The following is a 15,436-nucleotide window of genomic DNA, read 5'->3' as shown; positions in this document are numbered from 1 at the left end:
GCGGGCTTGCTCTAGGCGCCTACTCACGGCACCATTTGCTGATCACAAGCAGCAGATTGGGGACCCAAAGTGGTGTAGGCGGAAAGGCGTATAGAGGACGTGTGCCGCTTTTGAAACGTGCATAATGCTGACATTGTGCGTTCTTTTCGGTGGTGAATAGATCTAACCAAGGCTCTCTCCAATGCTGAAAGAGACCTTGCACCTTCTTCATGCACCTACGGCTGAGTTCGTCCACCCAGGTGTTTAGAGAACCTGCCAGGTGTTTAACCACCAGGGATATGCCCTGATGTTCCAACCATGTCCAGAGACTGAGAACCTCCTGCCATAGGGTCCACAACCCCACCCGCCCTGTTTGTTGCACTACCACATGTTGGTGGTGTTGTCCGTGAAAACCTGCACTACTCTTCCCCGGACAGAGGGAAGGAATGCTTTTAGTGCAAGAAGGATAGCCCGGAGCGCCAGAAGGTTGAGGAGGAGCCCAGACTCCGCCAGAGAACGGAGGCCTCTGATCTACGCCTCTCCCATATGGCCGCCCCACCCTTCACAGTGATGCATCTGTCACCACTGTGAACTATGGTTGGGCAAGGAAGAGGGATCTGTGTTGACCCAATCCTGGTTCGTTAGCCACCACTGCAAATATCATGCAGTGCCCTCCGAGATCTGAATGCAATTGGACAGATCCCCCTGATTCTGTGCCCACTGGAACTTCAGGTACCATTGCAGAGCCTGCATATGCCACCTGGCATGATCTACTAGCAGGATGCAGGAGGCCATAAGCCCAGCAGCCTCAGGGTCATTCGGACGAAACCCGGGATAGAGGCTGAAAAATTGGAATATAGCATGGAATATACCAGATAAGCCCGAAACTGTGTTGTGTCCTGAACCACTCAGATGAAAAGGAGCTTCAGAGAGGGAATCAGGTGTGACTTTGGCACGTTTATAGAGAACCCCAGTGAGTGCAGGAGGTCCACCACAGTCTGGAAGTGGGAGACTACTACCTGGGGCGAGCCAGCCTTCAACAGCCAGTCGTTGAGATAGGGGAAGACTGGAACCTCTGATCTGCGCAGATGAGCTGCAACCACCGCCATCACTTTTGTGAACACCCGAGGGGTGCTGGTAAGGCCAAAGGGGGGGAACAGTAAACTGAAAGTGCTTGTGGCCTAACGTGAACCAAAGGTAAGCCAGTGGGCCGACAGGATGGGGATATGAAAGTAAGCGTCCCACAAATCCAATGCTACCATCCAGTCTCCAGGGTCAAGTGCAGACAGGACCTGAGACACTGTCAACATTTTGAACTTCTCCTTCCGGAGGAAGCGGTTGACATTCCTCAGATCCGAGATAGGACGCAGGCCTTTGTCCTTCTTGGGCACCAAAAAATTGTGGGAATGGCAACCCTGACTTACTTCTGGGGCAGGAACTCACTTGATGGCTCCCTAGGCCAAGAGAGTCGTAACTTCATGTTGGAGACGGGCCAGATGATCCTCCAACATGCGAAGGGGAGGGATTAGCCACTCTGGACTATCTGCAAAACCCACCTGTCCGACGTCAAGGTGCGCCAGTGGGGGAGGTGATGGGGAATCCTGCCTCTCACTGGCGATTGGTGGCCCTCAAATGTCGGGCAAGGAGGGTTTGGAGGCTGATGCAGAGAGGGTGCTGGTGGACTTGCCCGCTCACTGGCCCCCAGACCCATGACTGTGGATCCCACGTCCCCCGCTGAAAAGGGGCTGGACAGCTTGCGCCGGCCCATAACCACGAAAGGGGTGAAAAGTTGACTGCGCAGGGCAGGTGGTGGAGAGGCCCAAGGACCTGGCCGTAGCCCGGGAGTCCTTGAAGCGCTTTAGCGCATTGTCTGCTTTGTCGCTGAACAGGCGATGGCCATCAAAAGCATGTCCAGCAAGGTAGCCTGGATATCCCCGGAAAAAAGTCTACCTCAGCCAGGCGTAGCGTCGAAGGGCTACCGACTTTGAGATCGTCCTGCCTAGTGAGTCGTGGTGTCCAGTCTGTGAGAAGTTGGCCTGATATATAATGTTCACTATTCTAGTGAGCACTCTGTATCAGTCCAAACAACCCTTATTGATGATTGGTTGTAAGTCAACCTAATAGACCAGCTATCCTAGTAGCATGGATACGAGCAGTCTAAGGCTAAGACTCTAGAGGGCGTGTTAAGCCAGCTGTTTTACCATCACATTACCCCTTGAACACCAAGTGAAAGGACACCACACAAGTTGTTATGAAAATAAACAGATATTTATTTATAACAAGACTACCCTGAACTCTTTATGAGTCAGGGAGCTAAGCACACAACAAAACTCTTACGAAAATACTTTAAGTCGCACAATTTACACAAATGCCCGAGGGGCACGAAAAACCATATACACAAGAAGTGGAATGCGAAGTTACTAGCAGGTAAGTAATACTTTTCTAGACTGTAGAAACGCTAGGCCTACAATGCTGAACCCTTAGATTAGAAGCAGGAGGCCTAGGGACGCTGTGTGCAGAGTGGGAACTCTCACGCGTAATGCGGGAACAAGTCTATGGATACTAGCCCTTTGCAAAGTTACTGTTCTCGGGCGAACCCGACTAGGTGGGTCGAAAACAAGGGTGGATCCGAACACTTAGGGTGTTGGACTATGCTGGAGCACCGGAGTACTCAGTTTACCTAGCCCAGGGGCTGCGGCTGCATAGGGTTCAAGTTGCGTCGGAAACCCTCGTTGAAGATCCAGGAGCCTGAAGAAAGAAGTTGCTGGCAGGCGGCCAGTGAAGGAGTTCGTGGTGATCCAAGCCTGGATCAGGGAAGAAGAAACCTGTAAACAGAGGGGACCAAGTTCTGAATCACTAGCCAGTGATTTAGGTGGGCACCAGGATGGCACCGGACGAAGTCACCTCAGCCAGGTGAGTGGGCTCTGCTGGGCTCTGCAGTCTCTCGGACCAGGAGGCGTTGTCGGCGACCAGGATGGAGGTGCGAGCTGTCCCACGAAGGTACTTGCTGTCGACGTCGCTGGACCCAGGATTGGGCAACAAGTCTTGGCAAATGCAAGGCCCACGCGGTGGACCTAAAATGGCGTCTTGAGTGGACCAGGAGGGTCCAGGGTACTTCTCTGAAGGAGGGAAGCAAGGGCCAGTCTGGAGCAACCAGACCAGCGGTGTTTGTCGTTAGAGTTCGTCGTCAGAGGGTCACTAGCCAACGGGCAAGTGACCTGGACAACGCGGTGAGCAGCAAAAAGCAGAAGGGCCCCACGCAGATCTCGTGGATGCAGGGGAGCTGAACTTCGGTGCTGGAGCTGCTCAAGGTCGGGGCTTCTCTTACCCCAAAGCACTCAGTCGAGGGTCACTCGGTGGTCGTGCTGGACAAGCGTCGGGCAGTTCTGAAGATGGCCGGTCCCTCGAGGTCTCGTCGCACCCACGGATCACAGCTGGGCTGATGATGTAGGTTGAGGTCAGAGGTGCCAGGGAAGCCGGTTCTCGTCGTGCTGGAGCAGTCTTGATCCGGAGGAGAGACTGGCAACAAACCGCAATGCTTGGTTGGTGCCTGCTGCTGCAGGGTGACTACTCCTTAGTCACAAGGGAGAAATCTTGAGAAGAGTCTTGAGTTCTTCGTGTAGAAGGTTGGTTCAGGATTCAAAGATTGATCTAATTTGGAAGGGGGCCAGTTCCTACCTTTATCCTGCAAAAAGGGGCTGGCACGCGACTAAGTCCTGCCCTATGGGTGGGACTAGGAGGGGGTGGTTACACCCCTCTCCTTTGGCGGGCTTTCCCCAGATCAGGGGCTGGAGTGCCCCTGGAACTGGTTCAAGCCGGCCTATGCACAGTGATCACCGGGGTGCCACTTGCAGTCACCATCCTCTAAAGCCCTGCCTACCTAGAATACACAAAATCCTGTCTGGGACGGTGCTGGCACCGCCCCTGGCAGGAAACCCTTTGTCCTTGCCTCCTGTGCTGGGAGGACTCCCAGCAGCAGGAGGGCAGACTTGTGTCTCGGTGGCAGCATCCATCTTGTGGAGCTGAGGCTATGTCTGACTTTAACCAGGGTTACAGGTTACATACATGTCGTGTCCCTCTAGAAGGGTGGAATGCTAACCCCGTCGCCAGAATTGGCGAGGGGTTAGTATTCCAATTCGCATGACACCTTACTCGACATGTTTTGATAAAGCGATACCAGAGTTGGCATATAACCGCGAGGATTATAATGCACTTAAGAGTATATGGTATGCGATATCATGGAAACGGCTAAGGGATGGGTCCCGAAAGCCGCAGACAGGCTCAGCTCATGCCAGAGCACTATCTCACACGATTCCAAGCACTCTGCCTTCAGGATTGTCAAGGCCTGCCATAGGAGTGACTGATAGGAGATCTGTGTGCCCATTTAGGGTTAGATATAGGTATACTATATCTAAAGCAAAGGGTGATTACACCACCTTGCCCCAGCTGTCGTGCAGCCAGTTGTGTCAGATTTGGATGGCCAGCCAGGGGTGGCATAATACATGCTGCAGCCCCTGGTAGGTCCTGGGTACACCTATGCCCTGGGTACCTAAGGTACACTGTACAGGGACTGATAAGGTGACTCAGTATCCAATTAGATATGTACCTAAGGTACATGGAATCCATTTTACAGAGAGAGCAGTAGGCCTGGGGCCCTGAATAGCAGGGTCCCAGGTTAACTAAGTCAAAAAACCAGCAAAACACCAGGCAAAAAGTTGGGGGCAACCATAGTCAGGGATCTACCTTCCTACACAGTCCACATCTAATGGCAAACTTAGCTGCATGTCTCCCCTCGGCAATTGTGCGGGAGAGTACAGCCCGGGCCTCCTCCGGGCACTGTGGCAGCACCTGCGCTACCAACTCCCACACAGAGTGGGTGTAACAGCCCAACAGACATGCAGTGTTTACCGACCGCAGCCCCAAGCTGCAGGAAGAAACTATCTTCCCAAGATGGTCCAGCTTTTTGGATTCCCTATCAGGTGGTGCGTTAGGGAATGTGCCCTTGGATGTAGAGGCTTGGACTACAAAGCTCTCAGGGGTGGGGTGTTTTGAAAGGAAAGAGGTCACCTGGAGCCGGGTGGTGGTGTCCAGCAATCATCCTATCCACAGGTGCCCCTGTGTTGGGCCTGGACCAGGTGCCCAAAAAAATGTCGGTAAAGGGCTTCACTAAAAGGCAGCAGTTGCTCCGAAGAGGCCGCTGGAGGTTGAAGATTCGTCCTGACTGCCACCGTAGGTAGCTCTCGGTTTAGGGCCTCAGCCGCCCTATGCAACACCACTGTGTAAGAAGCACCCTCCTCCATAGCCACGGTAGGAGGAGACAGCATGCCAAGGTCTGGGGAGGTATCAACACCACGGGTGCGGACGTGGTGCTGGTGGAATCCGCACCAGGGAAGGTGTTACAAGGACTACCGGTGCCGATCCGGATCCAGGCTTGGATCCAAGGGGACCCTGCGGTGCCGGGCCAGAGCTACTTGCGTCAAAGGCACCGGGCCCCCAGATGAGTCCGCGGGGCCCGAAGGCGCGCCAGCGGAGTCGGGCTGCCAAAGATGGCATGCATCGCTTCGTAGAAACTCCAAAGCTGGGCAGGTGTTGCTCCGGCTCCTAGAAAGGGAGAGAAACTCTTGAGTCGACCCTTCAGGCTCCGCACACGGAGTCGCGGGACGGTCCGCATCCCTCGTCACGTCAGCTGACGGAAGGGGAGAAGTCGAAGAGTGACAATGCTTCTTCGACTTCTTCTTGTGCTTCGACTTACCCGAGTAGTGCGAAGACTTCAATGACGAGTGGTGGTGATTCCGCGACCGGTCCCTCGATCTCCGATGCGAAAGGGACCTCGAATGGCGCGGAGCCGAGTGCCGGGCCTCGAGAAGCTTTTGGGACAGCTCCCGCAAAGACTTCGGATTCATGATCCGGCAGTTAGACCCCGACTTGGGATCATTGTCGCGCCCCAGGCACCAAAGGCACACGCGGTGCGGGTCTGTAACCGATATCAGCTTGCGACAGGTGTCGGAAGCCCTGAAGCTGGGCCGAGGACGACTGGACATCCCTGCATGCACCAGGAATCAAAAAACGGAGTCAACAAAAGTTGCAAAAAAGTCAGTCAAAAAAATGACTGGAGGTATCGCTCTCTCCAGATCTACGCTGACTGGTGCGATAAAAGAAAGTACTGACGTCAGCGTGCGAGAGCGGTGTCTAAGTAGATACTGCAACGTCATTCCGGTGACCACGACGCCGATGACAAACGCGGAGTCGACCGACGCCACCTTTCGACGCGCAGGGGTACTGCTGATGAAAAAATTACCTGTATCCTGCCTGACACCGGAGGGTAATTCTAAGGTAAGGAATCTATAACTAATTGTCTCTTTCAGATCTATGGAGTAGGCATACTCTTCTGGCTTCAGCAATGTTGATGCCGGAGACCACATAGGGAGGGCCGCCGGGAATCATGAGTCTGGGCGTGGAATCTAATTCAGGGTTAGAGCTGGACCTGCTTCAGGAATATATGGTGCTGAGGGCGAGGTCTCTGTGGATCCCTACTTCCTGAAGGCGCACTAGAGGGAACGTGTAAGGTTCAGAAGCTTTGAAGCACCTTTAAACCCCCCCAATTTGTTGCAGCATCACCTAAAAACCCTAAAACTAAGGGTGCGTCTTAATTACCTGCAAAATTGTTTACTCAGCATGGGACCGGGAGCAAGGCCCTTGGGCACTCTGACGTCCTCACAACTTCTAAGTAGAATGATGCCCACTTGGAAATCTTGTGTTTCTTCTTCAATTTATACTTACCATAAGTACAAGGATCTGTCACTGTACCGGCCGCAAGAATGGGAAACGGGTCAGAGTCCTTGAATTCAAGTGGGAGTTGCCTTTTCATGTTTTACAATGATGTTCAGTGACATACAACTTAGCTTCATGCTACGGGTCGGTTCAGGTTCTTCAGGGCACACTCTCCGATTTACTTGAAGTTGGGATCGACCCTAGATTCCAGGGGCAGCGCTCGTGAGGATCCTTCAAACACATTTGTTTGTGATAATCATGCAAGATTTAAAGCCTGTGGTTTAAGATGGCAGCATTTCGCTGGCTTACTGGACAAATCATTTCTGAAGAAAATAACTCGGAAACTGACGAGCAAAGAGGAGCTTGGCCTCATCTGCGTAGGAAAGTGCAGAAATATTGGAACTAAGCATGCAGGGGTGGTGATTATATGGGGCCCTGGCATCACTTATGGAACGAGATGGAGTTGACATGGAGCTGCACAACACCACCTACTGATGACTGGGGGTAGTCACAAGGTGAGGAATTTGGCTTTTGAAGGATCCATCAGAAACAATAGTACTTTAGGCCGGAGATGTGGTCCACTGGCAAAGCTGCTTATTTGGGACCTGGAAATCAATTTCACAGCAGTTGTGTGATTATGAACAGATTGCTTAATCAGGCAGTAATGTAAACAAGTGAAATTCAATTCTAAATGTGTAATGTACCACAAATTAGTAATTAATAGATATAAATCCTTTCCAGTGCACATGATATGGCATTGTTTCCCAACACCCCCATAATATACAGCATTCCATAGCTCCCCAGCTAAGTTATTATTATTATTATTAAGGGCATTTGTACATCCTTAAATAAAGTAAATGGTATCCAAGCACCTGTCCTACGAAGAGTTACCTTTAGTAATACAGATGTGCTTGTATTTTAGCTTGCTAATAAATATTTTTTTCTGCTTTACACCCATTGGTAATGTAAAGTTTGCACTATTTACATTTCTATATACATAAAAAATGCACACAACTGTCAAAGAAAGCAAAAGGCGACAGAGAATGAGAAAAAAATTACTTCATATAACAAAACGTGGCCTTTATCAAGGCTAGTGTTCATTGTTCACACCCATGATAAGTGAGAAATTAGAAAAGATATGGCCCAGAGCAAGGATTGCATTAGGGCGGGTTCCTTAAATGTGCCTCATCAGAGCTTTCTATTGAAGGCATTATCATAAACAAAAAATGTCAAAAGTATTAAGACGTTATATATTAAAAACAAAATACTTAATCGGGTAATTTTATTAACAAAATACTCCTTACCTTCGTAATGACCACCTTCTGTATATTCACTTCTTAGATGTTTCCGTAAATTTTCGGAGTCACTTTCCAATTTTCTTTTCAGTCCAATATTGTTTGTACTGCTGAAAGTCTCTGGTTCCTCATCAACTTGCTTCCTACTCTGAATTAAGTTAATCAGGTCTTTCACCTTAACTGGGTCATAGTCTGCATTCTGGAACGATTTTCGTTGTACCACAGGTGTACCATCAGTGATTGTTGGAATATCATAGCTAGCACCATTATTTTTGTCAGTGATTGAGTTTTCAGCTTCCTCTTCCAAGACTTCATAATCAGAAACTGGACTAAACTGTTGAAGTTTATGATTTTCTTTAATAAATTCTTTGGCTTTTTGAACTTCCACTGCGTAGGCATTAGGACCAAAAATGTAGCTCTGTAAGGAATTATGTATATTCTGTTTGTTTTTTGGAGTAGAATATAGCTGTTTTTTATCATCTAAACGGGATTCATATGGGTACAGAACAAACTCTCGAAATTTTACACCCATGGTCGCACGACGCTTGAGGTATTCGCGTGCATGCTTTTCTACAACAACATTGAAGTCTCCTGTGGTGTCTTTACGAGACTGAAGTATTCCAAAGTGAAGAGAGGGGATAAAGTTAATAATTTCTGGCATGTTCTCTTGGTTTTCCTGAATGGCTGTACATTTGTGTGCTAATAAAAAAGGGAAAAATTACTTTTTATTAATCATTTCTCACACATATACAGCCATAAATAACAATAGTCACAATGAATGAAGCAAACATGGTAATAAAGATGCGACATATAAATTTGTTTGACAATGTAAAGATACTAGAAAGATATGACTCACTGGAATGTCAACATCCTAATTATTTTCCCCCTTCTTTCATCCAATTTAGTCAGTGAAATGGCTCAGTGAGTCAAGGTCTAGTTGCGCAAATCCACACAGAAGCAACGCAGGCCTTTATCCTCTTGAAGTTGACAAATTGCGCATCTCCGGTTGTGGCAGGAGCTGTTGCCCAGCTCGTGGGAGAGCTGCTCTCAAGTACGCCTGAATCTTTGGTGAACTTAAGAGGCCAACCAAGCTCCGATGGCCCTGGGCGAGGTGCTCCAAGCCGGTGTCCGGAGGAAGACCTGGGGCGTTTGAGGAAGGGTAGTGTGCCGCCCGTGAGCCGGCGCTTCGTCTTCTGTGCGGGCCTGAGCGGCGGGTGTCAGAGTGCGCCTAGCACGGCCCGTCCTCCTCCTGCCTGCGCCGGGCTCTGCAACGCAGGAAAACCTGCTAGGTGCTGTTGGCAGGGATTCACAACTGTCCGTGGCAGTGCCTGGTGACTTTGCCTGGGAGCTGGTTTGGCGTTTTGTGGCCCCCTTTCTGTCAGGACTCCTGTGACACCGACTTCCAGAGGAAAGGAGGGGGCAGAGAACAGGCCCTAGACCCCATTACGGCCGCCGCTGCCGCCTACGTGCATCTACTTAGTTTGCTGGGACTCTCCCTGGCGAAGAGCGGGTCGGTCTGTGGCCGACCGAGGCTGGCCCACCGCTTTTGGTCCTCTGAACTGAGACAGAAATGGACATAGCTCTTACAAGGTACCGCTTTTTATTTTAACCCTGTTTGACTTCATAATCTATACTTCCCTTTGCCTAATTTTGTTTGGCCAAGCTAACTTCTTAAGACATATAATGTAGAGTGCAAATGTATCTATCCGGCTCTGCAAGCTACCTGTAAAGTCATGGTTAGACTAGTGAGGCTGCTGAGATAACTGGCCGCAGTTACCTTAAATATCTGGTTGACCCCAAGATTGGGCAAGAGGAAGCTCAATGCGGGCATGCCTGGAGGGTATACATCAACCACATTAATCTCCTTTTTAGCTAGGGCGGCAAATGTCTTATCAAAAGAAATTGCCCTCACAGAGAGGAGACCTTTGATGGAAATTATTAATCACACTCAAGAGTCCCCAGCCGGTGTTGACCCTGTCATTGGAAGATACAGTGGGCCCACCATCGATAACAAGGCCTACTGTCGGTCAGGGTTGACATTAACCAGGTTGATCCTACACTTCTGTCTGAACCCTCAGAAAAAAAGAAGAGTGGTGGAGGAAAACAGCTGTTCAGCCTCCCAAGAAGGCTATTGGTCTGATAACGCTGGGCCAGCCGGATGTGTGTCATGTTGTGGATACATTTCTAAATTAAGTTGTTCTAAAATCATTCTTGGCCCCCATTATATCACGGCTTGCAGGGATAGAAGCAGTGCTCACTCAACTCACTAAGCCCCAATGTAGCACCTTTTCTAAGAACACTGAGGCAGTGGTGGTGGCTGGGGGTACGGGGATCATTCATACAGCTGAACCTGCAACCGCAGTCCTCCTCCCCCGCCCCCCCCACGTGAGGGCCGCAAGTCCACAGGGCACAGCGACACCCCACAGGCAGGTCAGGGGGTCAGTCAACCTGTTCAGGAGGGCCCTCGATCCTAGAAGTGTCTTGGGTTCACCCATAAATGTGGGTGCAACCAGGGGTAGTGTGGGTTTAGAGTCTCAGAGGCATCTTGATGACCGGAGCGCAGGCCCTCGAACTGTGCTTCCGCTTGGAGGCCCCACTGTTCATGGCCCTAATTCAAGTGGACCACCTCAAATGACAGTTGGGAGTATTGCTAATTTAAATCTACCCTTAGAGTCTGCTCCTCTGGTGGCTTCTTGAAAGTTGTTCCACCCATTAAGTCGGGCATAACTGAGACCACAATAGATCTAATAAACAATATACTTACCTTTGGTAACAATGTATCTGAAAGAGACATATGTAGTTATAGATTCCTTACGTTAGAATTGCTCCCAGGTGTCAGACTGGATCCGGAGACATTTTTTCATAGCAGTACCCCTGCGCGCCAGTAGGTGATGTCGGTCGACTCCGCGTCCGTCGTCAGTGTCGTGGTCGCCAGGATGATGTTGCGCTGTCTACTTAGACACCGCACCTGAGCGCGGACGTTAGTTCGGATACGACTTTCTACACTAGAAGTGCAGAACCATGCGAGACACTAACCACTGGTGCACAAAACTAGGGTCCTGGAAGGGAACCCCTATCCCTAGTAGTCAGTTCGCAGAATGGGGAGGATGGGTGGGGCAGTAAGGAATCTATAACTACATATGTCTCTTACAGATACATCGTTACCGAAGGTAAGTAAATTGTTTATCTGAAAGGGACTGTAGTTAACGATTCCTTACCTTAGAATAGATACCCAAGCAATACCAACCTCGGTGGTGGGTCTGCAAACTAAGTTCAAACCAGAAAGTCCTGGAGAACAGAATAGCCAAAAAAGACGTCTTTCCGGGCTTGGCTGTCCAGATAGTAATTTTTAGTTAAGTGTGCAGGAATGCCCACGTGGCTGCCTGGCAGATGTCAACCAGCTGAACTCCACGTCCCAAAGCAGTAGTGGCTGCTGTCACCCTAGTAGAGTGGGCGCGCAGTCCTACCGGAGGTTCCTTTCTAGCCAAAGAATAACAGATCTTGATGCATAGGACAAACCATCGAGAGATGGTATGCTTCTGCACGGCCTGACCTTTCTTGGCACCCACATAACCCACGAAGAGTTGATTGTCCACCCGGAATTCTTTAGTGTGGTCAAGGTTTGGTGAGGCTTTAGTGTGGTCAGCGCACATTTTGGGTCCAGGCGGTTTATTGGAGGGTCTCCTGGCTGCCAAGATGACATTACAGACTTTGGGAGGAAGGTCAAAAGTGTCAACTCTCACCACTCGATCTCCACGCAAGTCAGTCTGATTGGAGTATCGATGGCCATGCTCAAGAGCCCAGGGTACCAGACTCTTCGTGCCCAGTCTGGAGCCACAAGAATGACTTGGGCCCGGTCATGCTTGATCTTCTTCAGCACTCTGGGTAGAAGTGGTACAGGCGGGAAGGCGTACAGGAGGCCGTAATCCCACTCGCGATGAAAGGAGCCGCCGAGCTAGTGGTGCTTTGGAAATTCCAACACGCAGAACTGCTGACATTCAGAGTTCTCTTCAGTGGCGAATATATCTAACCAAGGCTTTGTCCACTGCTGAAAGAACCTGCCAGGTGTTGAACCACCAGGGATATACAAAGAGCCTCTTGACATAGGGTCCACGACCCAACCCCGCTGTGTTTGTTGCAGTCCCACATGGCGGTGGTGTTGTCCGTGAACACCTGCACTGCTCTTCCTTTCACAGAAGAAAGGAATGCCTTCAGTGCGAGACGGATCGTCCAAAGCTCCAGAAGGTTGATGTGGAGCTGGGACTCCGCCGGAGGCCAGCGACCTCTGATCTCCGCCTCTCCCATGTGGCAGTCTCATTCCAGGAGTGACGCATCTGTCACCACCGTTAGCTCTGGTTGGGGAAGGGAGAGGGATCTGCTGTTGACCCCTCCGAGATCTGGATGACATTAGAAAGATTCCCCTGATGCTGTGCCCACTGGAGCTTAAGGTCCCACTGCAGAGCCCGCATATGTCATCTGACATGATGCACCAGCAGGATGCAGGAGACCATGAGGCCCAGCAACCTCCTGGGCATTCTCACCGAAATCTGGGATAGAGGCTGAAACATCGGTATCATAACCAGAATATCTCAGACTCGCTGCTCGGAAGGACAGGCCAGAAACTGCGCATTATCCAGGTCTGCTCCAATGAAGGGAGCTTCTGAGAGGGAATCAAGTGCGACTTCCTCAGGTTGATAATTAACCCAAGCGAATGCAGGAGGTCTGCCGTAGTCTGGAGGTGGGAAATAACAGCCTGGGGTGAGCCCTCCTTCAACAGCCAGTCGTCGAGATAGGAGAAGACTGTAACCCCTGATCTGCGCAGATGAGCTATGGCCATCACTTTAGTGAACACCCGAGGGGCGCTGGTGAGGCCAAAAGGGAGCACAGTCAACTGAAAATGCTTGTGGCCTACCGTGAACCGCAGGTAACGCCTGTGGGCTGGCAGGACGGAGATGTGAAAATAAGCATCCTGTAAGCCCAACGCTACCATCAAGTCTCCAGGGTTGAGGGCAAACAAGACCTGAGCCAAAGTTAACATTTTGAACTTCTCCTTCCGACACAGGCCTCTGCACTTCTTGGGTGTGTGAGTAACAACCACAACCTACTTCTGGGACAGGGACCCGTTCGGTAGCTGCCTTGTCCAAGAGAGACGTAACTTCCTGGCAGAGAAGGGCCAAGTGATCCTCCAAGATGCGATGGAGTGCTGGTGGCAGGGAGGGAGGTGTCGTCTCGAAGGGGAGGGAGAAGTCCCTTCGGACCACCTGCAAAACCGACGTGATGTTTTTGCGAGTGGGAGAGGTGATGGTGAATCTGTCCACCCACTGGCCTCTGAAAAGTAGCACTAGGAAGGTTTGGAGGCTGCTGCAGGGGGGGTATGTGTGAACTGGCCCGTCCGCCGGCCCCCAGACCAGTGTTGTGGGTCCCACGTCCGCGACTCGCTTAAGTTGGGTAACTGTGGCCACGAAAGGGGCGAAAGGCAGGCTGCGTAGGAAGAGAGGTTGCAGCGAGGTCCAACGACCTGGCCGTAACCCTAGTGAAATGCTCAAGCGCTGAGTCCGCCTTGTCACCAAACAGGCGACGGCCATCAAAGAACATGTCCAAAAGGGTGGATTAGACATCTCCAGAAAAGCCATACGTCCTCAACCAGGTGTAGCGCCTCAGGGCCACTGATGTGGGAACCGATCTACCGAGAGAGTCTGCAGTATCCAGACCTCACCGGATGGTGAACTTACCTGCGCCCGACCCCCAGCAACTTCGTGGGTGAGCACAGCCCGGGCCTCCTCCGGGCACTGTGGCAGCACTTGTGCAACCATATCCTACACCGTGTGGGTTTAACAGCCCAAGAGGCATGCAGTGTTCACGACCGCAGCCCAAAGCTGGCGGAAGAAAACATCTTCCCAAGATGGTCCAGCTTCAGGGATTCCCTATTGGGGGAGCAGTAGGGAATGCGCTTTTAGAGGATGAAGCTTTGACCACCAAGCTCTCGGGGATTGGGAGAGGGAAAGTGGGTCGCCCGAGGCCAGGGGGTGGCGTCGGGCAATCATCCAGCCCACATGAGCCCCTGTGCTGGGCTTGGACCACGTGCCCAGAAGGATGTCAGTGAAGGCCTCATTAAAAGTCAGCATGGGCTCCAAAGAGGCCGCTGCCGGTTGAACCACCTCTGTCAGGAGGTTAGTCCTGACTGCCACCATAGGAAGCTCGGGGCCCAAAGCCTCAGCCGCTCTGCCCAACACCACAGTGTAGGAAGCTCCCTCCTCCATAGCCAGGGTAGGGGAAGAAAGCATACCAAGGCTCGGACTGGTATCCAGACCACTGGCATCACCAAACTCCTCTTGCTAGTCCGGCTCTTCAAGTTGGTCAGCTAGAGGGTCAATAGACCCCTCCCAGTCCTCCTCACCGTCTTTTGGCTGCCACTCAGGGCGATAGGGAACGCCAGGGATGAACAGCGGTAGAAAAATCCCCTCCGGCGTCTGTACCAACGTCGGTCCAGCACCGGGTCCAAGTCGAGGGTGAAGCTGGGGTCGACGCCGGTTGGGGGCACAACCGGCATCGGGGGCTTCGTCACTTGAATCGGCACCAGGGATGGTACCTTAAAGTCAACCGGTGCCGATCCAGGTCTGGGTCCTTGGGGGCCCTCTGCCGCCGAGGACGGAGCTGCCAATAACGAAGGCTCAGGACCCCAGCCAAGTCGGTGGGGCCTGAAGGCGCGCCTTCGGAGTCGGGCTGCCAAAAGGTGCTGTGCAGCGCTTTGTAAAATGCACGAAGCTGCACAGAGGATGCTCAGGCTCTGGGAAAGGGAGAGAAGTGCTGAGCCGCCCCAGAGGTCTCCGAAGACAGAGTGAGAAAAGAAAGATCCCTTTGAGTAAATTTCTTAACAGGGGGGAACCTGTCTGCAAGTAACATTCACCCTAATGCACTCTAACTATCATTCATCACTATCCACACATTGTAAGATTGAACCATATGTAATAGAGAAAACACATAACATTTTATGTTGGAAAAATATATCCCAAAAATGTATTGTTACAGAATTATTCAATAAAAACCCAGGAATAGCCCGCCAATCAATACATTTGATATCACAAAAATTCATAAAAAGCACAATACAATTAAAATATTTATCACAATATGCATGAAAATATAAAAAGAGTGAAACAAGCAAGGGCTAGGCTGGAGAACTCAGTCTTACCAATTTACACATCTGTTATCATGTCATGTTATGGGCATGGAGATAAGCATTCTATAATTGGCTTTTTTGCACCAATGGCGGATTGGGTATCAAGAAATGGCGCTGACGCATTTAGATGGAAAAAGCTGTATAAATCCATCTTTATCCATCACCACCTCCTTTTGCACCGCTTTTGGCCGCCATAAGTGTGGCAGGGTATGCT

General features: G+C 50.9%; 1 protein-coding gene across 4 annotated transcripts in view; it reads right to left on the bottom strand.

The window, feature by feature from the left end:
- Positions 1 to 15,436, bottom strand: part of LOC144782290 (protein TASOR-like) — an 865,833-nt gene that overhangs the window by 477,214 nt on the left and 373,183 nt on the right. For all 4 annotated transcript variants that reach the window (XM_078661579.1, XM_078661582.1, XM_078661580.1 and 1 more), the window contains exon 12: positions 8,055 to 8,744. In XM_078661579.1, coding sequence (XP_078517705.1) covers positions 8,055 to 8,744 — 690 coding nt within the window. The remainder of the gene's footprint in view (positions 1 to 8,054; positions 8,745 to 15,436) is intronic.

The sequence above is a fragment of the Lissotriton helveticus genome, chromosome 9, assembly GCF_964261635.1.
Source record: "Lissotriton helveticus chromosome 9, aLisHel1.1, whole genome shotgun sequence".
NCBI lineage: Eukaryota > Metazoa > Chordata > Amphibia > Caudata > Salamandridae > Lissotriton > Lissotriton helveticus.
Note: the sequence above shows the minus strand (reverse complement) of the source record. Positions and strands in the feature narration are given on the sequence as shown.